The following is a 27522-nucleotide window of genomic DNA, read 5'->3' as shown; positions in this document are numbered from 1 at the left end:
CGGTTAACATGTTTGTTATAAAACGTTCAGTTTAATTGGAGTATAATTAACATACACAGTATGTTGGCGATGGACATTGGGATATTTCTCATACTATAAAGAGTAATAATGAACGAAACCTATATAAAAAATATGGACAAAAAAGTCATCCAGCGAAGGTCAGTTCCAGGCACAAGAAATTAAATTTCGAAATTCTGCCAAAAGACAGATTAAATATAATGTCACAAAATGTTAATCTGAAAACAAACAAAACATTGAGAGAGAAAAAATGGTTTTGCTGGACCTGGCAAGATGAAAGCACTCAAACATCACCATTATCGTGTTATGTTAATAATTTTTTGGAATGTAATTTACTTTATTCCCAAATGTATGCCCAAAAATAAAAATAAAAATGGTTCAAGCTATGTTATACAAATGACACTATAGCACATCGCCCATACGAAACCGGTATTTTATTGCATTTTCAGCCCCCAAACAGAAAATTAATTGAAGACGGGGTGCTGTGAAAAGAGGGGCGTGTGTGTGTGAGACAGAGAAAGAAAGAGAGAGAGAGAGAGAGAGTGTACATAAAGTAAATAGAAATGAGGATTGTGAAACGCAAACAACCAATATTCGCCAAACATCGTGGAGGACGAGCACTATCATCAGCTTATGCGAACATTGAGATTTTGCGAGGGAAACGAAACATCCGTAAACGCTTATATCATAACAGGTGCAGGTGATGTTGAAAACAGTTACAAAGGAGGAGAGTTTTTGAAGTACAAATATTTTTGAGTGCCAATTTGACATTCAACCACATAATATCGTCACCATAGTAGAGAGCCGCATTAGAAATGTTTTGCAGTAAACACTTAATTAAAAAAACGGAAAAATAAAGCGTCTTATCGTTGGGTTGTATTATAGCTGCTTCGACTTTGAGACAAGTTTTGATGGTTTTAATGGGTAATTGATTTGATTTTAAAATTATTGTACAATTATTTATAACGACACGACAAACAAATGTTTCATTAAGGTAAACGAACAGAGAGATACATAGTTGACCAAAAACGTAACAAAGGAGCGATTGCAATATGTGTGTGTGTGTATGTGCAGAATGGTGAAGATGAAGAGAGAGGCATCATCATACAACAGATATTAAATACAACAGCATTTAAAAGAAAAACAGAAAAAAATAGAAACCCATAAAAAGAAATCGCTCGTTTAACAGAAATATTAGAGAGAGAGAGAGACAGAGAGAGAGAGAGAGAGAGAGAGAGAGAGAGAGAGAGAGAGAGAGAGAGAGAGCGAGAGAGACAGAGACAGAGGAAGAGTAGACAGCCAGAAACGATACATACGAGTGACATATGGGATTTGCTTGTTTTGAAATAAGAGTTTTTGTTTGATTTTTGCTCACAACGTACTTCCAATGCATTAACAATAGGCACAGATTCACATAATTACACGGCACACAACACATCAACACGTCATACGAAAGTAAACATATGCAAAAATAAACGGAAATATCTATATACATATGTATTATGTATATGCAAATTACACTCGATACAGACAAGTAGTAAAAAAACGGTGAGCAAGAATGTGGCTGGTTTGTGGTGTGTGTATTGTTATTTTATAATGATTTTGCTTATGGAAAAAGGGATGAAAACAAATCATAGTAGCTTAAAGTAATAAGGACTAATATATAACATAGAAGCAAAATGACGATGAGAAAAAAATAATGTAAACAAACGAAATTTTGTAGGAAAATAAAAACAGAATAAAGTACAAGAAAATAACACAACAATGAAATTAAATCGTACAAATTATTTGAAAGACAAATCAACTCAAAGAACTAGAATTTGAATGTATGTGTGTGTGCGAACATTGAGACACTGACAGAAACGTTACTATTGCAGAGTGGCTAAAATACGGTTGGTACAGATTAACACATATGTGGACGGATATCAATCAAATGAAAAAACGGAAAGATACAAAGACAGAAAGAGAGACAGAGAGAGGTATGTATACATATCAAAACAAGAAACTAACAACAAAAATGAATAAAAACAAAAAAAAAATCCTTAAAGCCTGACTGCACGATGGCCTCGCACAAAGTGACACAAGCAGTACTTGAAAGCGTGTGAAAGCTCTTAGCAGTAGAGTACAATACTCCACGGCAGATTTGCTGCGCATAAAACAATTCGTGTCTGCTAACTGTTGTGTTGGTCACGCTATTGACAGCGGAGCGTAACGCACGATTCGTCATAGCAGATTAAGTTGATGATGTATGCTGATTAGTAACCGATTTGCGTTTTCACTTTACAAATGTCACTAAAAAGCCCAGCTTGACAGTATTAGCAAATTATTTTCCATTTATTTTGACGTTTAGAACATGACATCTGCACCCTTCAAGCTTGGGTGTTACTAAGTGTTTAAGTTAATTTTTAAATCTAGTTCACTTAACTGACAGGTTTGATGATTTTTTTTATGATTTATTATAATTATTAAATTTATTTAAATCATGATCTGCGTAAAGAGTTCCAAATTTCCGATTGATTGATTGGCACATCATGTTTGAATTATCTTGATTACGTTGCTTAACATTTTGCTCCATCCTTTCATCCAATTCGAGTGGTTTAAACGTTAGATTTTAGGCCGGTATTGAGTTTATTAGCCGGACGCCTGCGTGCTTGCACCACAGGCTTGTCGGGAATAGTTTTAGGGGATCTGGAAGAGTTTTGGAAAAATGTAAATAAAAACCGGAAGAAGAAGAAAAAACATACAAAATCTTAACATAAAAATAAATAAAGTTATAGGGTAGGAAAAACATTTGACATATATGGATGACTTTTTGTTGGTTGATGTCGAGGATGATGGTGAACAAATATAAAACAAAACTTCAATCATTTGGTGATGATGAACACACAATATGGTAATGGTGTTAAACCATTTAGTTGACACAGTTGGACGATTGTCGAATGACGTGTCGGTGTCAGGCGTAAATAACGCGTATGAAAAAAAAATCACGCACACACAGAGAGTACTGCAAAAAATGCAACGCAAACACTGCTTATTCATGTGTTTCTTTTAAAAATCGCTCAAACAAGTAACATTTATTAAATTAAAAGATGCTAAATCGCACTCGATAGAAGCATCCGCAAAATAGAAGTGTTGCTTTGACAAGTAGTGTTGTGCGACTGCACTTAAACAAACGCACCGTGTGTTTTTCCCAAGTAACACGCACCGCAGAGCGCATGAAACGTAAATTTAAAACTGAAAGGTAACGCTTTTCAAGTTACGCTGTTTGGACACATTGAATAGCACGAAAACACGTTACAACACGCTATGAACCTTACAACATAGGATAATTTTAGCTAGATTTTGACATACATCAGTTTTAGATATTCATCAAACATGACAAACAAAAATAAATCTTAAAACCATCCACAACTCGTGGTTACTATTTGAAAGTATTAAAACAATCCTGTATACGTTTGCAATACAGAAGCTACTTAAAACACAGTTTTCAATTACACGGTGCGAGAAGAAGGTTCGGTTCAGTTTTTAAGGGACAGTCACAGTTACTAGGAAGTTTTGAATGATTGTGAATTGAACAAATAATTATAGGTATTGGTTCATTTTACCTGTAGCAAACAGCCATTAACGCGAAACAAAGGAAGACACATTTGACGATTACCACTAACATGATTACCATTGCCAGGGTGCTGACCTTACCCTGGTCGTGATCTATGTGGGCCCAACCATCAGTTATCAGTAAATGCATCATTGTAGTTCGTTTTTTATTGACGATTTTTTTTTGTTGGTTTGTGCCATCGATTTGTGCGATTCAGTTGTTTCGTTTGCATTTGATATGGAGTTTGATGGTGGGTTTAGGTATTTGTGTTGCCGTATTGAGCGCATCAGGGCGCATTCGTGAACGAGGTGGGCAGCACGTGATCAGAGTGCGCGTAGGTAAGAGCGTTGTGTGTGTATGTGTGCGTACGTGCATGTTTTGTAATGGCGGAGTGAACCGACAAAGGATGCGTTTTGCGAGTGTCCAGTTTTTCAACCAGATTGAAACAAACGAGGCCGGTGTTTCCGGATATGTTACACGTTGGGCAGACAGAATGGCAGACATACACACACGTGCACACATGGTTGTGGGTGTGAAGGGGTAGTAATGGTGTCAGTTTTGTGTATCGGCATTAATCGATGTTGGAGGATTTGTTTGCCGCGGTCGTTCGCACACGTTTTGCATCGAACATCGTGCGGGGATTGGATGCAATCGACGATTGTTTTTTGTTTTAGATTTTACAATTGGCATTTGTAATGGATTTTTTGTTTTGATGCGAATCAAGGTGTGGTGACGGCGATTTTGTACGTTGTGATGTCGGTAGGCGAGAGGAGAAAGAAACAAGGAGAGAAACATTTTATAGCAAAGTATTGACTAAGATGTGTATGGAATCTGCACCGTATGGCAGTTATAATGCTTGTCGCGTTGGACAGATACGATGTTTGGTAGCTTGTAGTGGTTTTATTACTGGAGTTTTTTTTTATTCGGTATTTGTGGCAACACCAACAAGGAACGGAAATGATCCAAGAGAGAGAGAGAGAAACAAAGAAAGAGAAAGAGAAAAAGAAAGAGAAGCGGCCTTGGCGTTCTGTTACGTTCCGTAAAGCCTTAAGCGCCCCTTTAGACGGGAGTAACACAATCAGAAACCGCAATCGCAACCGTTTGGAACAATTTTTAGCCTCTCCGTATGCAATCCGCTACTCTATTGTGTTCTACACTGATTGCACAACTTGGTTGCATTGCTTCAAATAGTTTCCCAATGCAATCATGCAACAGTTTGCATGATATTGATGCAGATTTCAGCGCGTATGAGTGTTTAAATGCGTTAATTTGGCAAGTAACGATTATCCCGTATCTTCGAACACATAAAAATCTAATTTTAATTTTTGAATTATCCATACGTTCGGATCGGATTCATGAGATGCATTTCGGCGTTACTGATTACTGCATTGCTGATTGCGTAGTGCCCAACTAAAGGGCCCTTTACCGGAACACGAGGTATGTAGTTGTAGCGAACGAAAACATTGTGTTTTTTCTCTCATGTAAGCTTTGCATTATAAACAAAGAGACAAAGCGAAGAAACGTCAAAACGGTCTTTATAGAGTGATGAACACAACATAATGCAAACTTAACGCAGGAACAATACACTGTCGCTCTAGTAATAGCGTAACATGAGACTCAAATTTGAAGACGATTTATTCGTGGCTGTGTGTAGGCGTGAATGTGTTTGCTGTGTGAAACTGTCGAAAACAAGTTGACGATTACCATTGTCATAATTTGTTGCCGGTTAATCTTTGTGGCGCTGTATGTTTGTGTGGATGGGGAGGGTATGGTTCGCTGTAGCTTGAGCTTTCTTCTTGGCTATCAACTGAATCAGGAAAACTAACTATAGCATAGCTATAGCTCATTCAAACGCACTGTTACAGTCGCCCGAGCCTAGTCGGCACTTATGCCATAAGAGACTCGAGTGTACTTTAATTAATGCAAACAACTAGCATGAGTAGAAATAGGCACGGAATTAGGTGCTGATCAATTTGTTAGTTGGGTTCGCGTACGCTAGCGCCCTCTTGCGACAATTTATGAATCCTAACAATCCCAACCGTATACCTGATTTGCTTGACAAAATCAAATGAAAAGAGGTGATTTGAGGGGGGCACGATCGAAAGAATCTGCATTATGGTAAATCGAGAAAACTTTACTATCCCTAGAGCAACTTTCCAAGGCGCTGAAACGATTAGAAACCCATTAATAGTGTTTCTTAAACCCAGGGTAATAAGTATGCACGAGACGTGTGGAAAGATATATATATATATCCATATATATACATAGAGAGAGAGAGAGAGAGAGCGAAAGGGAGAGAGAGAGAGAGAGAATGAGAGAGAGAGAGAGAGAGAGAGAGAGAGAGAGAGAGAGAGAGACCTAAAATGTATGCTCGAAAAGTCACTCATGTTTTTAGGGTGTGTTGTTCACGGCTGACAGGTTAAAAGGAAAAGGGTTCTACTTTTTCCTTTTCGGCTCTACTGATCATTGATCTTGTAAGGAAACTTGGGCATGTGAGTGTTGCATGGGTAGTTGTAATGCTTTTTTCCTGTTTCTGCTCATTGTTTAGAATGTGGCATGTGTGTTCTTGTGCTCTGGTAATGTTTTGCACAGCAGCTAAGGTTTCCTTCTTCTGTATGACTTATTATTGCTTTACTTAATTATAATGCAAATCGGCAGTATTTGGCTTGAGGTATGTTGTATAACATTTCTACACGGTGTATTGATCAAAAACAAAAGCATTAAAATGTCTAAAACGAAACCATCGGACAAACTGAAATTGTTTAACAAGACGTAGCAAACACTACTGTTGGTTGTTGTTGTTTTTTGGGTTGGAAAATATGGAACGCAGCAAGCACGGGCAACGAATAGACTTACCGTAGCGAGTCGTTTTCTTCTCCATGATGATAGTGCTTTCCGACGTGGTGGACGTGATCAGCGACGGGTACGTGGTAGTGATATGCGCCTGAATTGAGCAATCCGGGCCAGTCCAGCCAAACTTGCAGAAGCACTTATTGTTGTTGGTACAGTCCTGCCGGAAACAGACAAGAGGAGCGGGTGGTATGTGGAGGGGAAAGTGGGTTAGGATCAGAGGCATCTTTGCATGCCGCCATTGTGGCGCGTCAACTAAACACTCCCGATGTTCTGACATATTGGAGTATTTTGCTCGCTCTTTTTCTATAGAGTGAGTATTTCCCATCAAATTCCGAGCAATCAGGGATTCTGGTAACGCAGATGTACACAGACAAAGAGAGAGAGAGAGAGAGAGAGAAAAAAAGAGCAGGTAATTGGAACAACCCCTCTACTTACCCCATTGCCGGAGCATTCGAGATTGTTATGGTTCGTCGGACACTTTGTTTGATCGATGTATGGAAAGATACTGACGCAAGTCTGATTGACGCAGATCAGATTATCACCGCACGGTGTACCGTCGCGTACCAGTCCGTACGGTGGCGTGTTGGAGTTAGTGGACGCCCCAGTGATTGACCTGGCGTAGAGGAATTTGACATGAGAGGTGCATCACTGTCAGATGAGAGTTTCAATGGTGATGATTGTCGTAAAACTTACTTGCATTCGTACTCCGTGCCGCGTATGGAGATGATTGCCCGCGAGTACAAATGTTCGCAGCAGTCCTCCACTGGCGTACGGTCGCCATCCTTGCACTGAAGTGAACCACACTGAATATTCCTGGACATAAGGAAACGAAAATAGAGAAAGAAAGCATGAGTAAGATGGAAAAATGAAGAAAGAGAGAGATAATAATAGAGAGAGAGCAAGAGAGAGAGAGAAAGAGAGAGAGAGAGAGAGAGAGAGAGAGAGAGAGAGAAAGATATAGAGAGGGGGATTCGATATGGAATTGAAGTTCTTGGAAGAATGTAGAGTAGCGAGATCTTACTCTGGCTCGCATTTGATGTAGTTGCCATTGGCGTCCTTGCCGCAATGGCCGTTAATGGAGCCCTTCGAGTTGAACTGTTCGTAGCACACTCGATCGGCACCAGTACCGCTGTAACCCCAGATTCGCTCGCACTGGGCGGCCTGCGTAGGGCAAACACCGTTGAAGCAGTAACCTGTGCGAAAATAAAAGAAATTACGTTATGGAAGAGCTTCAGTGCCTATCTACGCATTATTGTTTGAAGCAATCCATACCTGTAGAGAAGCCGGTAGAGTTCATACCGCACGGGTTGCCATTCTTCTTATGTACATCGGGCGGGCACTGGCCAGACTCGCCATTGCAGTACTCGGGTAGGTCGCACTCGTTGTGCGCATCGCGGCATATGACGCCCGGAGGCTTTAGAATACATTTATCACAGCAGGGCCCAGTCGCGCACTGGGACTCCTTTTTTAGCTTGCAGGTGATGCCGTCACAACACGGATCCGTCTTGTCGCAATCGAGCGCACTGCCACAGTCGCATTCCTCGTCATCCTCCACGATCCCGTTGCCGCAGTTCTTACGAAGCTCCACCTGGTAAAGTCGGTATAGTCGTGAATGTCTCCGTCACTTCTCATCCCCTCCCCAAAACGTACCTCATTCGGTTTGTTCAACAAACAGAGACCGTGTCCGATGCGCAACGCATCGATGTAATCCAGTCGACTGCATTCGGAAAACTTGTACGGCTGTACGTTCTCCAGACCGACAATCGATTGCGACATAATGCAACCGTGCCAGTCGCGACAGATGCATTCGTCACCTGAGCAGACGTGTTCAGAGCAGTGAAAAATGTTAAGCGAATGAGTAGTCTACACGAGCATCATCCCACGGTACTTACGATTATCGTCGTGACCCATGCCAATGTTGTGTCCTATCATGTGCGCCATCGTTCCGGCGAGCAGATGCGGCTCATAAGGATTCATGTCTACGCTTATGCCAACAGCCTTCGGTGTGCACACGGTTTCCGGAACGGACATGCCAACTTCACCGCCGGCAAATGTCTCGCCACTGCCAATGATATGAGGTAACGCAAGGATCAGAAAAGTCCTACGCTTTGACAGGCTAAAATTACTTACGTCAGCAGCTGGGTCGTATCTTTATCTATTTTATACAAATTCCTAGATGTATAGTCGTTAAAATTGGATATTGCTTTGCTAATATCTTTGCCTCCGTCGATTTGGGCCTGGTTTTGGCCCTGCCATGTTTCGATATATACAACGGACACGCGTGTGTTCAGAGTACGGAAGTACTGCAGTGAGGTAAAATGGGAGTGGAAAAAGATACGTTAATCGTCCCGATCAAGGCACAGGATTTTTTCCCCTAATATCCTGCTCCCCCCTCTTCATACGTACCAGATCAGCAATGTTCGCCACCTGTATGGCATCGTGGACCACCTCTGTCCGGGTGCTGCCGTTGCGCTTCTGGAACATCGCCTTGTCGATAATGAGGGCCGTTTCGATGTACTTGGTGGTTTCGCGCACATCCCGCCTGTACCGGCCAGCACCGTTGCGATCGATCAGCTCCACTAACCCGGCATGGTGGCTGCTGCCGCGGCGTATCGATCGCGTCCTCCACTCGAGGTTGCCAGAATTCGCACAGCCTTTATTTGATTTTGTACGTGCTTCAAATATAACATGTGGATGTTTCTGCTGAAACGAACGGGTGGTGTTTTTTTAGCATTTGTTCCAGAACAGAAATGAGACGCTTGTTTTGTTTGTTTGCTTTGTTAACAGGGCACACACATACAGGAGGAGTGCTGACTATCGATGTTGCTTTCTCCCAAGACATACACCAAACAGCCCTATGGAAAGAATTCGAGCTATTGGACGAATGTTCAGACCTCACGGACCACGCCGGAGGGACTTGCAACAAGATCTTCACCGCGGCTCCTGATGTGTTTATCCCCTTAACGGGAAGAGCGGGTTAAACGGGGTCAGTCGCGTTATCAAATCGAAAGAAGATGGAAAAATAACATACCGATAAATCACCTCCGTAAAATGGATGAATAACAAACGTTTCATTACCGACGTGTATCACACCGCTGACACCGTTGCAGGTGTGGAAGGCTGCACTAGCTCCCGGATAGTCTTTAACCGTACCGTGGTAGTAGCAGTGTTCAATTTCCTGTCAAGTGCGGCCGACCAGACGAGAGCGTCAGTGAGACTGTGACTTTGCTGCACCCCTTGGTTAATAACCCCCCTTTAAACGATCCTACTTACTCGATGTGAATCCTGAGCGAACCCGCTAGGTAGATAGTGCTTCTGTACAATGTTGGGAGCTAGTAATTGTCTGTGAGGCATAGCGTTTGAAGAGAGGGGGAAACACAAAAGCAAAAGACAAAGGTAAACCATTAGGAGGCTGGCTTGGAACGGCTGAGATACGATTAAAAAAGGCGCTCGCTGGAGAAATCGTGCTTAGCGCAGCGAATACTCACGTATTTAATTCCAAATCTAATCGAAATTTATGGTTAAAAGCTTTTATCAAAAGTGATGTTCGATGAAAATGCTTCCCAGTCTGCAAACGAAAGCGATAGGAGAGATAAACGTGTAAATGGTAAAAAGGGGGAAATGAAGGTTCATTAGTTTTATCGTAATTGCGCAGGCGGTGTTTGGTTGCCGTCCGTAAATGTCTGTGTAAGAGAGAACTCAGCTACTCCCCCCCCCCTCCTCTCCTCACCCCTCCATGACCTTCCCTACCCGGGGACGGCGATCACAGCATCCACTCTAAGGCAATTCTGGGGACCAGCACAGCCCTGCCCAACCTCGTTCGAATATTCGCATGCTCAAATTATATACCACCAATGCCTGTAACCGTGCCTGATGTCGATTGTCAATTCCTTGTACCCGGTCACCGGTGTCCTTGAAGGCCCCGGAGTCTTTTGCATCTGCATCGCATAGACTCTCTTGCAGACGCCCGGAGCAGGTCACATTCTCTCGTTGGATTTTTCTTTTCCAATAAATACGTTCATTTCCGTCACACAGTGCTCCAGTCTGCCCGACCCACGAACAAACAAGTGCTGAGTCCCTCACCCAATCTGGCTTGGGTGGTGATGTGTTGCCGAGACTTCTCCCCTTACCACCCCCCCCCCCCCTCCTTCTTGCCGCACGTTCGAGATGCGAGCACACTGTTTCGAAAGCAATTGTCCGGATGAACGGAAACGGATGACTATGATTTCCGCTGACGAATAAGCGACCCGAACGATTTGTGCAGGTACGTGTGCCTAACAAGCATCCGCTGACGCGATGAAGATGCAAATCTCGTGATTGTGTTTCATTTTCTTTCTTTTGCTGTGTTCCCCGCTTCAGTAAAATCTCTTTCTGGTTGGCACTCTCAATCCCTTTGCACGATCGGCGTTCGGAGCCGTGTACATTCCACCGTTTCGGCATCGACTTTCTTGCCGACCTGTCAATTGGGTCACTACAGCGGGAACCAAAGCCCCCGGAGATAAAGCACGCGGACAAAGAAAAACTGCCAACCGAAGGCGGTATCTAATTTTTCATCACTTGATTATTCCCGCTGTTCTGATTAAGGAATTGCTCTGTAATGAGTGTTGGAGATTTTTAATCGATGCTACGGGTTTTTTTTCTCTGTTCACCCTCGGATTGCGGTAATGTATGCCGGCCCAAGGTGCCACGGAAGAGAATTTGCTTTATCATTTCCGATCACATTGTAAATTTATTAGCGTTTTTTTTCATATGTACGACGCGTCGATACTTACCCTCGATCGACCACGGCCACCGCCACTGCCGGAGTAGCTACCGTCATAGCCACGCTGTGGAAACTGCGGACCAGTACCGGGCAAACGACGAGAGTGAGCGACAGAGATATAAAAGAGTAATGAAAAGGAAAAGAATATAGTTATATCGAACCTATGCAACCACCGATCCGCCGGGAAAGTGGTTTTCGTGTAGTGTCGTGCAGCTGAAATAAGAGACAAAAGAGGCTGGGGCATCTTGTACGGGTAAAACAATAGTACGCTTGACGTAAAACAAAACAAGGATAACAAACTTTCGCCTAGTACGCATCCAAAGCTTACTGCTTCACCAGCAAACAAACGAGTTGCTTCTTAGTGGTGTAAAACAGGTTCTAACCGTATGTGCGGATTGCATACGTGAAAAGCTCGAAAGCAATGCAACTGACGTACGCAAAAGCAAAAAGAAATGTTGTTATTTTTTACTGAAAGCACCTCTTCGATGTCTCAATTGTTGATGCTATGTAACGATTTGTCTTGCACTGATAGACACACGCAAACACGGACAGCCATGTAATATATGTAACGCTTTCGCCCTATTCGCCAGGAGCAGATGTAATGTATTTGCTCTAGAGATTGTTGCCTAGATTGACGGTGCCAAGTGAGCAGTAATAAGATAATGGACGGATGTCTAAGTACTAGAGACATGGGGAGATTAGCGACAGAGCGAGTATATTTAAGTGACGCGTGTCCTTTTACATTCGACCGGAATGGCATCCTGCAGAATCCACTTAACCACACATTCACAGTTATCTCGGAATACTACAGGTTGTTTGCTTAGGTACCTAATGCAAATACATTTGCCAGCGTTTTTGTTTTGCTGTGCACCATTTGCATTCTATCGGTTTGCTGGTAACTGAGTGAGTTGATAATGAAGTGAGCTTTGCGTGAGAAAACAGAAAACATGTATGTATGGAGCTAACCTAAAATTTCGATGATTTGTGCTCGTGAACTGAGTGAGTTGATAATGAAGTGAGCTTTGCGTGAGAAAACAGAAAACATGTATGTATGGAGCTAACCTAAAATTTCGATGATTTGTGCTCGTGAACATATCTTTTTAAAATGGGTAAGTGACATACTGTTTTCAGGGCTACTGTGCACCTCATGTCGAGGGAAACATCTCCTCAAACAGTATGTGCGCGGGATGACGGGAATGGAAAACCAAACAGAGGTAGGAAAAACGTACGAATGTAAGAGATGCGACTAGGTAGGGACAAAAAACTCAAGAAAACAAAACCCCAAAAGCTCTATGATAAGAGAAAATAACATAAAACGAAAACAGGAAACATGTGAAAATGGGATGCATATGTTATGATAGAAAGGAACACATACCGTTCCACCCGTCTCATCACCACCATACACAGCATAATTAGCTTCATAATAATAAGATTTACGTGTACGTGTCCGGTTCGTATCCGCCGGTTCGCGGAAGCGATAGCGTACCTTTGGCTGGTTAACTTCTCGCGTCGAGATGCCCATCTTCTCATGATGGCGCAGCTGTACGGGATAGATAATCTGGTAGTAGCTGCTACCGATCTTATCCACTAGCTCTTGGTTTTGCTGGTGCTCCTTCAGTAAACGCTCGACCTCACCTTCAAAACAGTGGCCAAAGAGTTAGAAAGAGATAGAGAGAGAGAGAGATAGAGAGAGAGAAATAGAAAAGAGAGAGAGAGAGAAAGAGAAAGAAAAAGAGGAGCGGTCGGTTATTAAATTTGGCAGCTAAAAATTATGCAACACAGCTTGCTGAGGCACCGAGTTGACAGGTGAACCTAGGAACTTTATCTCCTCGCTGTGCTGACGACAGCATTCGTACTAGGGAAGATGGGGTGGGGTGAGAGGTAAGGGTTTTGGGAGGAACTCCGCCCGCGGGAGAAGAGAAACTTTTCACTCCAACTTGTCACCGAGATATGAGCGGAGATGCTATGGAAAGGACGGGGAGCGTCACCAGAACAACACAGAAACACGCCGTCGAGCGCCAGCGACAATGACAAGATGGCAAGATGTGCAACTTTGTCCTGTGCCAGGCTCGTAGGCGGTCAGACGTACAGTGGACCGCAAAGCGTGCTACGCTAATGGATTTATGTGCTGATCAAAACTTACCTACTGGGCTTTCCTCATTCCAGAATGAATCATCCAGAGTGTAGTCAGCTTCTGGAAAGAGAGTTCATCAAGCAAAGGGAAACGGCATCGATTAGATTGCATAATGATTGCAGGAAGTTGGCACCGGCAGCTGCGTCGTTGGGCTGCCGGGAACATGTGTAGGAACTTGTGTAAACATTTATTCGAGCACTTGTGCTCGACGAGCTGCAAGCTGCGGTTACTGCACGGTAGGGGATGTTGGAGCAGTGCATGATCCTGATGGCGAGATATGGCCAGATTGTAAATGTCGGTGGAAGACACTTTTGGACTCAGACGGGCCGCCCAGATTGTCGAAGTTTAACAATGAGGAAATTGAGACTCAGGAGACTTCTTCCACGGGGTATTGGATCGGGTGGAAGTTTCCGTACAGATCAAGCACAGATGAGGGGTTGGTGGGTTGAAGATGCCGTTTCACGCTACTGTTTCAGCACTAACCACTTCATAGTTGAAGGTTTGCCTGCAGAAAGCAATTCTGATTTGACGTATCGGTTCCTGCAACTCATTTGCTAGTAGTATCGCTGATTACCGTTGTGTGTTACATCAAATTTCTCCTATCGCTCGCTGTGAAGCTATGGCGTTGTTAACGTTTCGTTTCAGAATCCAAACGCTTTGCCGCACTACTTTAATCACGGGTAAAGCGTAGGAATTCTAAAACAAACCATTAACTAAAGCAGCGTGACTTTCACTCAGCGTGAGACATCACTGGCGCGTTTTGCTGCCAGCTTCTGCTCCAGTCTTGCCCTAAACGCCGGGCGCCATTATGGCCTGTTTCATGTTTTAGCGCTGTCATACATTTTGTATTCCCTTTCTTTCTCCTTCGCTCTCTCGCTCTCTGTTTTGGACGTTTTCTACATCCACTTCTCGTTTGCAATCTATTTTTAAGCTATCTGCAACCAGTAAGCACTAACGATAGGCAGTGGTTTTTGGTCCATGCCCCCTTCTTCGGTCATTCGTTTGCTGTGCTGTCAGTTTTAGCGAGCGTGTCCTGCGGTGGCGGTGACGCTTGTTGCTGGTTGTGGTTGGGAGCTTATACAGTTACTGCTTTTTCTGTGCGATATATTTCGATTTTACTATTTTTGTTTTGTTTAAAACCACACTGTCAAAAAGACAGAAGCCTAACTTCACTAAAAGCAAAACATGGCACCCTATTTACGTTCTGAGGACAGCGGAAATGGTGTTTGGAATGGGAAATAAAGATGAACCAAAAATACCGGGCACCTACCTCCAGCAGATTCGGCGAGTGTCATTACGAGGGCGAGTAGCAGCGCCCTCAGCGGGCTCATTAGTTTCATGTCTACTAAAGCTGTATCGTACGAACGTGCTGCGAGCTTGCGTGTGCGAACGATGCCATTCGAGCCTGTTCGAGCCCCCTTCCTCAATCTCCCGCCCTGCAGGTCCCCTGTTTGGTATCTCTGGGGCTCCGTTTGGCAGTTGGGTACACGCTAACTACACGCCCTGCAAACACAGCTACTAGTGCCTACTGCTAGTGTCTGGCGAGTCGTTCGGTAACATCGCTACGAATTGCGTGCCTGTGCGTTTAAGTGCAGGGCCTGGAACCGGTCGAGCAGCGCCAATACTTGCCCGCGTCGGACAACACACGCTCCAGTCAGGCGTAAATGACACTTTTGCACAGCGGTACAGTTTGCTTTAGCTACCTGCCCGATTACGGGTGCACAGTACAGCATTAGGAACACTGAACATTTCAGGCAGTCGTCGTAGTGAATCTGGGTTGATCTACTTTTTAGTCTAAGACAGTGAGCTAAGGAAGGGTACGAGGGACAGCAAGATCATCTCTAAACGAGTAGCAATCTTCTGCTGAGCAGGTATTGAATTGTCTATACTACTATCCTTCGATAGACACACACATACACAAACACTCTTTGCGTCCTTACGATCGCATACTTCTCATTTAGAGCTCGAACAAGGCAGCAGCAATGCTCTCATAGGTACACATAATTGCAATCGCATTACTGCTCGATTTCGTTGCTCGACGCTGAAATAACGAAACACACACGCACATACATATACAGGCACCAGCAACACAGATACACACTGATGCACAGCTATCCAGATTACAGCTTCTGCGGAAACTACAGTGCCCACAACATGTGAGTGCAGACGAACAGAGAGATATAGATGTATGTATGTATATGTTTAGATATATAAATATTTATATATACATATACGAGAGACGATGAAACCTGTTTCAAAAACGTTTACTACCCCACTGACGGGGGTAACGATAACAGATGACTAGCGATAGCGATATAGAGTCTTGCTGGCTTAGTAACAGTGCTTATATTGAGGAGTTGGGCGATCGATCCGAAATCCACACTATAGCTGGAAGGGTATCCCCGTTAACGGTAATAGGGAAGGGGAATATCTGAAGTCTTTAAGTTGTCCGCTCCAGCGTTAACGCAAACCACATGCTCGATATTTCAAATGCTGCTTTCGTATACGTGCTTTTAAAAGCAAACATACACACACACGCGCGCACACACACACAACTCAGCTACGTTAACGGTGCACTGGTCCAAGTTTCTTTCGCGTTACGCTGACCGTTACTGCTCGACTCCACGCCCACTCCTCGCAGTAGTGTTGTCCCTTCGTATCGGATGCGTTTCGATCGACGGTTGACCATTATAACAATGAATGCGGCTTACCTGCGGCGCGATGAAAACATGAAACGAAGAAAGAAAGAAGAGAGAAACATTTTAGTCTAAATAGAGACTGGCATCCTGAGCAGAAGGTACTGGCCAAGCTGGCAATTTGGACGGGCAGCTAATTGCAGGTCGGTACTAGTTTGCATCGCGCAGCCAGTGTTGTTAATTGTCGACATTTTTTTATGATATTCGCAGTAAGCGGGTGTCAAAATCATTTTTTGATCATGATATTCAGGGTTACCATGACACGACTTTCCAAAAGCGACAATCATTTGTGCATTAACAATCAATGCTTTTGCGATGACATGATTGCAAAAAATGTAGAATGAATGTCATTTGACATTTTTCAGTGAGAATCCAGAACTGCTTAATCGTGCGTTTACCGATACTAAGCCATTAGACCACTTGATATTTTCACTCAGTGAACCTGGAAAATGGTATTCTCTTACAGGAGTATAGAAATTCACCGGAAAACACGAAAAAAGGACCCATTTTCGATGAAGATCTAGTTCACTTGAGGTACGGCAAAATCAAAAAGTCAAATGATTGTAGCAGAAAAAATATCATCGTGTCAAATGATATTTTTTTCCGTGATTGTCGAATGAATGCGTGGATCTAGAATGCAATGCTTCAAAAAGTATCATTTTGTAAAATTTTATGTCAACGACTATCACCGTTCGCAACACTGCGCGCAGCTTTATCTCGCGCGCTTAGCCAAACGTGAAAGTTTTTATTTTATTGTTTGTCTGTTTCCTAGTGTATGTATCGTTTGGGCAACGTTCGTTATCACCAAACGGTACATTCTGCAACGAGCAGGAGAAAAGGGGAGAAGAAGAGTAAGAGCTGTTCTAGATTTGACGTATCCAGACAATCACCAATTATGTCGATTGTATCGTTCGAGTTTACAGTCCAATGACATCATGATGCAGTGATAGTTTTTTGTTGTTGCTGCTTGTGTCGTGTTTGCTAGTTATCCTTTTCTCGTTCATCCTCCCCCCCTCCTCCTTATGCTACTCTCCCTGCTTACCTTTGACAACCTGGGAGCCCTTGCATCGTCCAGGGCCAACGGACGTGTGCAGGGGATTAGCAGCCGACATCGGTTGCTGTAGGGGGTAAGAGCACGTCATATACCTAAATACATCGTCGTCTGGCACTTCGAACTGCCGCATGACTAGAATGCTCGAGGTTTTGCTGCCTTCATTCGCGTTGTTTGCCGTTTTGTGTGCACAACGCTCCTCTAGGCATAACGTTTTGAAACTCACCACCGCCTGGCTGTACGATAATGCCTTTGTTCTACTATCAGCATAAATCAACCGAGTGATATACATAAGAATTGCATGCTGACAACGGCGGCGACGGTGACCGTGGTAACACAGTGTAAATGTAACTTAAAAAATAAAACCACACGCATAGACTCACAGCTGAAATGCATGCAGCCATGCCCCACTTTGTGTCCGAGTGTGCAGACTGTGTGTGAGTTTTTATTAAAGTATTTTTTTTCGTTATACTATCGCCTTCCTGCTCAATTCGTTGTTATGCCGGGCACCAGGTCAGTGCGGAAAAATCCTAAAGCAGCGATATCAAATTCATTTGACCACGCGGTCAAAAATGCTACTGCAGATAGTAACACGGGCCGCAGCCTAGTTTTTATATGACATTATATGATACAAAAATCAGATCTTTAGCAGTTCTTTTCACTTGATTTACCGATAAAAGTGGCGTTACAATAGTTCGATTCGATTTCAAATAAAGTGAAATAAAACTTAACTGTAGCAAAATCAAATGGTCAAATGCCTCAAAAATTCAAATCAATTGGTCAAATGCCTCTGTTATTTTAAAATTTTGATGGTTTTGTATCAACTAACTAGATTTAGTACGCATAACTAATAGAAATAACTGGCAATGGCTCACTAGGTTGGTTTATCCATGACAGAATAGTAAATGTTATGTTTAGTATAAGTGTCATTTTTATAATTAATATTTTTGAGCTGATATTGATAGTGAACAGCATTTACGTAAATAAGAAACAGTAAATTCTTATTTTTGATGCTTTGATGCCACATGTCGGGTCGGTTTATTCAGTGTACTTAGACAAATCTTCATTTGACACTCGGGGAGTGCAAGGTGTCATACAAGTCCTTAGTAACCGTTTTTGATTCCTGTTGGTTGAGCGATTTTGTAAAATTTTCCAAATATTTTTCTTATATAAATTGTTTTTTAGATCACCTTGTTTGTACCAAGTACCTTGTTTGATTGCTTAAAAAAATATTGTTACAAACCCACATGCAGATGAGTGAGTTACTTCGGGACATTCCCAATTTTGTATGAGCTGAAACGCAAGTTATTTCTTTAAATAATTGTTCATCATATATTTGTTACTAATAAATTTAATTATTTGAAAGGGTTTAACAGAGCTTTCATCATTTTTTAAACCATTTTTATAAAAATGTCTGGAATTAAATGCTTATTTTTATGAATATAAACAATTTCTTTTTTTGTATAACTTGAACTGTTTTTGGAATTCTTATATTCTTTGTGCTTACATCCATTGAAAATAGGTACGAAAAAAACACCCGGGAACTTTTTATTGACGACGCATGGTCTGACAACTAGTGGAGAAAACCAGCGCAGTTGAAAGTCTCTTCATATTTCAGGCGTCCGGAATCGACTGACATGTACTGTAGAAGCAGAAGTGCAAAATAAATTTTGGCTCAAGCGTTTGCGGGCCACACCGAAAGACCTCGCGGGCTGCAATGGCGCACGGGCCACCATTTGACATCTCTGCTCTAGAATGTTATTCTTAACCTCAACGGCACAACAAAACATGAAGATGTAGAGAAGCAAAGATCCCATTGATATCCACTCTGATGCGAATCACTCTAGTGCTGTGCGTTAATTTGTATGTGTGTGTGTGGGTCTGATTTACCTTTATAGCTGACTTCAAGCAGTGGCTTACAGCACATAACTCCCACTCCATTTCAGAAAGGGAATCTGGATCAACACACACACACACACACACACACACACACACACACACACACACACACACACACACACACACACACACACACACACACACACACACACACACACACACACACACACACACACACACACACACACACACACACACACACACACACACACACACACACACACACACACACACACACACACACACACACACACACACACACACACACACACACACACACACACACACACACACACACACACACACACACACATACACACACACACACATACACACACACACACACACACACACACACACACACACATACACACACACACACACACACACACACACACACACACACACACACATACACACACACACACAAACTGTATGGCCAATGAGTGATGTAGTGGGAGGATAATGATGCTGCTGTTGATGGTCATGGAGCACCCAGGCAAATGTAACGAAAGGATGAGGAGGGTTGGTAGGACACCATGACAAGGGAAGCCATTTTAGGAGCGTAATTGGGTGACTCAGTGATATGGCGCGTAGGCGAAACAAACCTGCCATTACCCCCTCCACATCTCTCTCTTTGTCTTTCTCTCTATCTCTCTTCCTTTGCCTTCTTCCCCGTAGCGGCATCTATGGGGAGCAGCCGAGACGAGAGTTAAATTGTTTGCACCGACTGACAGCTACATTAATTCACATCGACTTATACCGACTACATATAAGTGGAAGGGGTTGGAAAACGATATCGTGTAGGACACGGGCTGACCACTCTCTATCTTCTCTCTCTCTCTCTCTCTCTCTCTCTCTCTTTCTCTCTCTCTCTCTTTTTTTTTCTCTCTATTTTTCTCTATTCTTCTGTTATTCTCGTTCTCTTGTCTTCCCATGTTTCGCTCCCGAGTATATCCCAATGTATCCTTAATGACGTGGTACGAAACTACCCTACGCCTCGGCCTTCTCTTCTGGTATGTCTGTGTGTATGTGATTCAAACGGATCTGGTTCACTTTTTATTACCGGATCAATCCACATCCTGCCTTCCTTGCTCCTTTACAACCGTCCCCTCTCCCTCCTCCCCCTCTCAACCGTTTCATGGATGACGGTGGCATCCGTTTGTCATCCGGGGCAGGAAGCGACCGAACAAAACCCAATGTCAAATCAGCCATCGAATGTAGGTCGTCCATTTTTAATGGCGCATGATTGGCACTGTAACTGACGTGGCGCGAATGCGCGCGGCGGAAACTGTGAGCGGGAAGGAGGAAAAGCGGTGGAGGTGGAAACCAGTATGCAAAACCGATGCCGAGTGCCACTTAAAGTGGCTCACTAATTGATTCTTGATTCCATCCCACAACCCCTGCCCTCCTTCCCCCACACCCCGTCCCTTTCTGTTTCGGTTAGCAGACGTCCACCTTCGCTCCCTCCGCTCCCAGACCTGTCAGTAGTCTTTTACACGGTGGCAACTAATCTAGCGCCCTGTGAGGGGCGCGACAAGTGGCTACATGGGACTTGTGTACGAGGAAGTGGGACTCGCGAATCAGAGTGAGCGATACATAAAAAAATATATATATGTATATACTAGCTGGCCCGACAAACTGAATCATTCCAAAAAAAAACTAAAATATTCCATAATTGTTTTGTTACTTGGGATTGTTGTATCGTGCCCGTATCCCCTCAGGATCCGATCATCGAGTGTAAACCGCCAGGCACCTCACACCAAGTGTCAAAATGCCGTATACAACACAACAACAATCCTGCTCTTTGTATGGGAGTTAGAAAATCATTATTAAATTAAGTTTAGTGTAACATCTGGACGATTTTTAAATCTTAAAACCTATTCTCATACCACCATAAGGTGTGTGCGAAGTTTCGTTGAAAATGATCCAGCCGTTTCGGAGGTTGCTCGCAACGACACGGTGCTTGCAACACCGTGACACGAGATTTATATATTATGTATATAATATATATAAATATTTTATAGTCGAGTACCGCTTCTTGCGGCGCCTAATCCTCCCCCTCCCTCCTCCATCCCTGTGAGAAAATGTTTTGTTTCTTGCTGTTTGTCGTCTCTAAACCTGGAGATGGAAACACATTTTAGGTACCCGGTACGACAACACAGCACTTAATAACTATTGCAACTAGGGATGTATCAAATTGGGTATTTTCAAATTCGAGAAAAAAAAATCAACGGGTCCCATTAAAAAAATGGTATTTTCCCGTTAAAAAATGCTATTTTTCCGGGTAGATTGGGTTAACACCGCAACACCGAATGAGGATTTTTGCATATTGGATGTAATATGATCTATGGATGGAACGACATCCAAAGGAAATTTGATGTGAGAGTGAACATTTTGACAAGCATTAAGCACGAGGTTTAGTGATTTCAGTAGAACATTTCTTAAATGCAAAACATAGAAAACATCAGTGCTATAACTCCTAACAGAAAGCGCTTAAGCACTTGTATTAGTGATGGGCAAGTCAACTCAAACCTACCAGGGTGGAGCAGTCCGTAAGCGACCCAGAATTGTACGGATTCAGTAGGTGCAACTATGTCAAAGCGACTCCGACTCGTTGGGGCAGCGAGTTCGGATCGGGTCGGGCCAAGGCCGTATCATCAGTAGATGCGAGAAAGCACCTGCGATGCCAACCCGTAGGTGCAGCGAATTCCGGTCGGGTCAGGTCAAAGTAGGTGTCGATACCCAACCCGAATTCACACCAACTGGTCGGAGTCGATCAAATTTCTCGCACTTTAACTCGCAGTTTAACTTCAGAATTTGTTAATTTTATTGCATCATCATCTATTCAAACATTTGGGAAATATATGCCTTTGCTTAACCGTCTTGTGCACGACCAAAAAACTTTACGTAATCGTACAACCGCCTACCCGAGTTTAACTTCAGAATTTGTTAATTTTATTGCATCATCATCTATTCAAACATTTGGGAAATATATGCCTTTGCTTAACCGTCTTGTGCACGACCAAAAAACTTTACGTAATCGTACAACCGCCTACCCGAGTTTAACTTCAGAATTTGTTAATTTTATTGCATCATCATCTATTCAAACATTTGGGAAATATATGCCTTTGCTTAACCGTCTTGTGTACGACCAAAAAACTTTACGTAATCGTACAACCGCCTACCCGGGTAGGCTATACATTTTGTATGGAACAATGATGTTTTTCGTGGTTAAAAGAGTATATCTTTTGAATTTCTTGTAAGATTTGAATGAAAGCTGTCTTAAAGGTTTATAATACAGTTTTATAACATATCGTAGTAAAATTAGAATTTTAAAAATCCTATCGAGATTTTTTTCAGTCAAAAATATTGTTGCGACGAAACCGTTCGACACCCTTGGCGTTTGAACACCCCTGACGAGACGAAAGTCTCCCCCCTTCCGTGAACTCTCCCTACTGGCGCGAAGGAGCTTTTATTGATTGGGTTCACCTACTGCAAGACGTCCAAAACAGCAAGCCTGCTCGCTGATCGTCGTTGTAGACCGTTCGACGTGCGCACTAAAGCCTCTCTAACTCTCCCATCTTTCCCTGGTGTGTCCTTTTCTATTTTCCCCCTGGTCCATTGGTCTTTTGGTGTAGTTCCTATTATGATCACAAGATCTCCTATCTTCAAGTCTTCGACTTCTTTGAACCATTTACTTCTTCTTGTAATGACCGGGAGATATTCTTTAAGCCACCTTTGCCAAAACTGTTCGGTAATATACCTCGCTAGTTTCCAACTACTCCTGAGTGTTGCTTTCTGCTCTACTTCGGGTGAAAGTATTTGTTTTGTTCCGTTTGAGTTGCCTAACAGGAAGTGATTTGGTGTTAACGCCTCTTCGTCGGCTGATTCAAGCGGAATATACGTTAAGGGTCTGGCGTTTATCATTGCTTCAGCTTCTAACAATATTGTTTCTAACGTTTCATCATCTGGCTTCCGCGGTGAGTCTATTACTGTACTGATTGCCGTTTTGACTGACCTAACTAGTCTTTCCCAAGCGCCACCCATGTGTGGTGTTGCAGGTGGTATAAATTTCCAGTTAGTTATTTGGCTTATAAATGTAACTGCAAGTGCGCTACTGATCTCTTCTTTAATTTCATTGCTAGTTCCTTGAAAGCAAGTCGCGTTGTCAGACCAAAACTCTATGGGCGTGCCTCTTTTAGCAATGAATCGCTTTACTGCCATAATACAAGATTCTGTGCTCAGAGAATAAACTACTTCTAAGTGCACGGCCCTCACTGTTAAGCACGTGAAGAGTGCTATTCAACGTTTTGCATTAGCTCGACCTACACGCACTAGTACTGGACCGAGATAATCCACTCCGGTGTAGGTAAACGGCTTGGTGAAGGCTGCCAGGCGCATTTTTGGGAGGGAAGCCATCGGTGGCGGCTTCGGATACCTTCTCATCACTCGACAGTACGGGCATGCATCGGGCACCTTCTTTACTAATGCTCGTAGATTGGGGATGTCAAAGCATTGGCGTATTTCGTTCACTACTGTCTCTCTGTTTGCATGTCGATACTGGTAGTGGTACCAACCTACAATAAGGAACGTAAGGTGATTATTTTTGAGAAGTAAAACTGAGTACTTAGCTGCAAAGGTAGCGTAGATTGATGCACCGATCCGTCCTCTCATCCTTAGTACACCTTCTTCGTCCATGAAGGGCCACTTTTTATAGATAGGACTGGATTTGCGGACATTCCCGTGCCGTTCGTCCGGGCCTCCAAGTGTCTTGCTCAGTTTCGTCACCTCTTCTGGGAAGGCTTCGTGTTGCGCAAACTTCCATAGCGCCAATTCTGCTTTACGCAGCTCGTTCTGCTTGAGTATTCCAACCTCCAAAGGTGTACCGGACACTTTGCGCCGCAAATTTTCTATGTACCGAATAGCGTAAGCAACAGATCTAAGAAGTTTCCTCCAGTAGTTGAACCGCGCTAGATCGATTGGTGGGTTCACTGGTCGAATATGTAGATGTGTCGCTCGTACTTCTTCATCGGTATCGGAGACCGATTGTTTTGCCGGCCATCGTGCCTCAGATTCGTGTAGGAAGGAGAGGCCACGTAACCACGGATTGTCCATCGTCAACCCGTTATTCCACTTAGTCGCTAAGTCGGCCACATTTTGTTTCGAGGGCACCCACCTCCAGTCTCGTGGTTCGGTTGATGTCAGAATTTCCCCCAGCCGTACCGAAACGAACTGTTGATACCGTCGAGGATTTGCTGATTGTATCCACGCCAAGCACACGCTCGCATCAGTCCAAAGTATATGGCGTTTTATAGGGAAGGAATGATTATCTCTTATAACGTTTTACATTCGAACTCCTAGGACTGCCGCCTTCAGCTCGAGCCTTGGGATAGAGATGGTTTTTATAGGGGCTACTTTAGTTTTTCCACCTATCAGCCCAACATGAATCGTTCCATCAATGTCTATCCGAAAATACGCAACGGAACAGTACGCGGTTTCACTTGCGTCTACGAACACATGCAGTTGCAGATCATGAAGGTTTTCGGGGTATGGGGAACGAAAATAGCATCTCGGTATGCGTAATTTTTCTAAGTGTGGTAGTAGTTTTATCCACTCCCTCCATCGTTGACACAAGTCGGTTGGTATTTGGTCGTCCCATTCAATACCCTTTACCCACCCCTTTTTGTTGTATCCTGAATAAGAGTTTTTCCATGTACGAGGAAAAACGATATTAGTCCCATGGGATCAAACAGACTCATTACCACCCTCAGAACCTCTCGTTTTGTGGGAATGTGATGTTCGCGGAGAATATGTCGTATATTTTCGTTTGAGGAGAAGGAGAATGTGAAGACATCTTCTTTTATCTTCCATTTCATTCCTAGGACCGATCCGGTGTTTTCTCCTCTTTCCAACATCAGATCTTTAGAGGTCTCTTCGGCGGGGTCTCCAATACTGTTCAGCACTTCTGCGGAGTTAGATAGGAATCGCCGAAGCGTAAATCCTCCCTTCGAATGTACGTGCTTTACTTCTTTCATTACCTCTATAGCTTCTGCTACCGTGGTGAAACTCTGCAGATAATCATCTACGTAGTGGTTATCAATTATCGCCTTTGCAACTCGGGGAAACTTTTCTATGTATTCTTGTGCGTTCAAATTTTTTACGTATTGTGCCGAGGCAGGCGAACACGTTGAACCGAATGTCGCTACATCCATAACGTATACTTGCATATGGTCTGACGGTCTGTTTCTGTACACAAAACGTTGCGATTGGCGATCGGGGTGTCGAATTTTTATTTGATGGAACATTTCCATTATGTCGCCTGATACCGCTACGGGAAACTGTCTAAATTGGCTTAGTACTTGTGGCAGCGGGGTCAATAGGTCTGGACCTTTCAGCATTTTTGAGTTAAACGATACTCCTGAGACCTTGGTTGCTGCATCCCATATCAGTCTAATCTTACCCGGCTTCTTCGGATTCTGTACAATTCCCAACGGTAAGTACCATACTTTTCCTACCTCCACTGCGGAGAGTTCTGTAAGACTGGCTTTGTGTGCGTAGCCTTTTGTTTCGTACTCACTAATAGTCTGTCGTACTTTTTCTTCTAATGCTGGATTTTGAACGAATCTTCTTTCTAACGCTTCCATTCATCTAACGGCCATAGGATAACTGTCGGGAAAGTTTGGGCAATCGGTGTTCCATAATAAGCCTGTATCGAAGCAGTTACCTGAATCTACTCGTTTTGTGGTTTCTCTCAACAAGAGGTTTGAACGCTTTTCTTCTTCTGAGTCCAAAATTCCACTTGCCGTTTTCGTGCCATAGTCCTCTATCGTAAAGTAGTCTCGCAGTTGATCGTTTACTTCTCTGTCACTATCTATTGGCGGTGCGGCGTGAAAATTTACAAGCGCTGTCGGTACCCCTTTTGGGACTCTTCCTCCATAGATCGACCAACCTAGTCGACACATGGCAGCAATGGATTCGGACGGTTGTCCTTCACGGAGCTTGATCGGTACCCCGACTCGAATGTTGTCCAACCCGATCAGGAGCTGTGGCTGCACGTGTGTGTAGCTCTGTATCGGTAGCCCTCTAAGGTGTATATGTCTTTGTTGCAGTGCTTCGTAATTTAGTGTCTGTGTTGGGAGCATTAGCCGGCCGACCGTTCTGACGTTCTCTAATCTGTACCTCGTGTTTCTATCTTACCGGAAATATGAAGGTTTATTACTTCGGAATTGGGCTCTTTCCTCGTTACATGTCCTGTCCATTGCAGCGTTAGTGGTGTTTTTTGACCGTGTACACCCAACTCTGTTGCTATTGATTCGTCGATTAGTGAGTATGTCGATCCTTCATCTACGAAAGCGTATATTGTTAGAGAGTTGTTGTTATGGTACAGGGTAACGGGTAGGATTCGGAATAAAGGACTAATAGAATTTACCTCATTTGCATGTGTTGCGCACGCACTTACGGCATCTTCGGTTGTCGACGGGGAATGTAACAGCTTGTGGTGGCGTAAGCGGCATCCATCCACCCCACAGCCATGCCATGACTTGCAAGGCCATTTGCCGTGGTTGTTGAGGCATGTTCTATATAGGGATTTCGTGTTCTTAAATTTCCAGCGATCACTCACATATGCAGCTTTAAATTGCTCACACTCGTAGACACGATGCCCCTCACGCTGACATACCGCACAGGTTTTCTTATGTGGCGTACTAGATGGTCGAGATAGAGATGCTGCTCTCTCATTTCTCTGCGACGCTTCGAAATTTGTTGTAGCATGCGTGTTCAAGACGGCCGTATTTTTTCTTCTAGTTTCTCCTATTCTGCTTATCTCTCTCAGATCGTTTGTCACCGCACAAGCGCGCCTTGCCAGGTTGTTTACATAGGTACTAAACCCTTCCAACCCGTCCGCTGCTTTCTCTTCCTGAAATGCAGCCCAGTTCAGCCTCATCTCCCTGCTCAGCTTCTCTTCTAACTCTTCTAACAGCATTGGATTGTTCAGGTGCGCGTTCAGTTTAGCTGCCTTCATCTGGTTTGTTAGTGCTTTCACTGCTAACCCGAACTCTATAACGGTTCTCATTTTATCCGGTCTCGGGGGTGGCAAGTTACGAATTTTGTTTAAAAGTGAACGAATCAGCAGGCTCGGTTTTCCGTAAACCATCTTTAACGATTCTATCACATCTGGTACGTTCTCTTTTATCGTCAGTTGACCCTTCACCAGTTCAAGCGAATTGCCCTTAAGGCATCTTTGCAATCGTATTAGATTCTCAGCACTACTAAATCCACACGTTTTGGCCGCCTCCTCGAAAGTACTAAGAAACAGCGGCCACTCTTCCGGATCACCACTAAATATCGACACTTCTTTGCCAAGGACGTGACGCGCAGCGATTTGCCTTCCAGACAAGCCTTCTTTCCCTTCCCTTTCACTTTCATCTTTCTTTTCTTCGCTCGCTTGTCCCTCGACACTTGACGTCGCTAGAGGTTTCATATTAGATACTCCGGGTTTGGAGAGAGTGTCTT

General features: G+C 43.5%; 1 protein-coding gene across 19 annotated transcripts in view; it reads right to left on the bottom strand.

Annotated features, from left to right (window-relative positions):
- The window catches only part of LOC120947225 (disintegrin and metalloproteinase domain-containing protein unc-71), a 110470-nt gene that overhangs the window by 24151 nt on the left and 58797 nt on the right, over nucleotides 1–27522 (bottom strand). For 9 of the 19 annotated variants that reach the window (XM_049608738.1, XM_049608756.1, XM_049608743.1 and 6 more), the window contains exons 3-17: nucleotides 13372–13422; nucleotides 12715–12863; nucleotides 11239–11301; nucleotides 9955–10034; nucleotides 9740–9809; nucleotides 9498–9644; nucleotides 8873–9169; nucleotides 8597–8769; nucleotides 8359–8528; nucleotides 8117–8280; nucleotides 7739–8054; nucleotides 7488–7659; nucleotides 7160–7279; nucleotides 6902–7079; nucleotides 6470–6623 (exon numbers count right to left, since the gene is read on the bottom strand). In XM_049608738.1, coding sequence (XP_049464695.1) covers nucleotides 6470–6623; nucleotides 6902–7079; nucleotides 7160–7279; nucleotides 7488–7659; nucleotides 7739–8054; nucleotides 8117–8280; nucleotides 8359–8528; nucleotides 8597–8769; nucleotides 8873–9169; nucleotides 9498–9644; nucleotides 9740–9809; nucleotides 9955–10034; nucleotides 11239–11301; nucleotides 12715–12863; nucleotides 13372–13422 — 2304 coding nt within the window. Of the gene's footprint in view, nucleotides 1–3623; nucleotides 3727–6469; nucleotides 6624–6901; nucleotides 7080–7159; nucleotides 7280–7487; nucleotides 7660–7738; nucleotides 8055–8116; nucleotides 8281–8358; nucleotides 8529–8596; nucleotides 8770–8872; nucleotides 9170–9497; nucleotides 9645–9739; nucleotides 9810–9954; nucleotides 10035–11238; nucleotides 11302–12714; nucleotides 12864–13371; nucleotides 13423–14632; nucleotides 16074–27522 lie in introns of all 19 variants that reach the window. The other 10 variants (XM_049608748.1, XM_049608749.1, XM_049608746.1 and 7 more) reach the window with 7 other exon arrangements.

This window comes from Anopheles coluzzii, chromosome X, assembly GCF_943734685.1.
Source record: "Anopheles coluzzii chromosome X, AcolN3, whole genome shotgun sequence".
Taxonomy (NCBI): Eukaryota; Metazoa; Arthropoda; class Insecta; order Diptera; family Culicidae; genus Anopheles; species Anopheles coluzzii.
The sequence above is the reverse complement of the archived record's forward strand: the minus strand, read 5'-3'. Positions and strand labels throughout refer to the sequence as shown.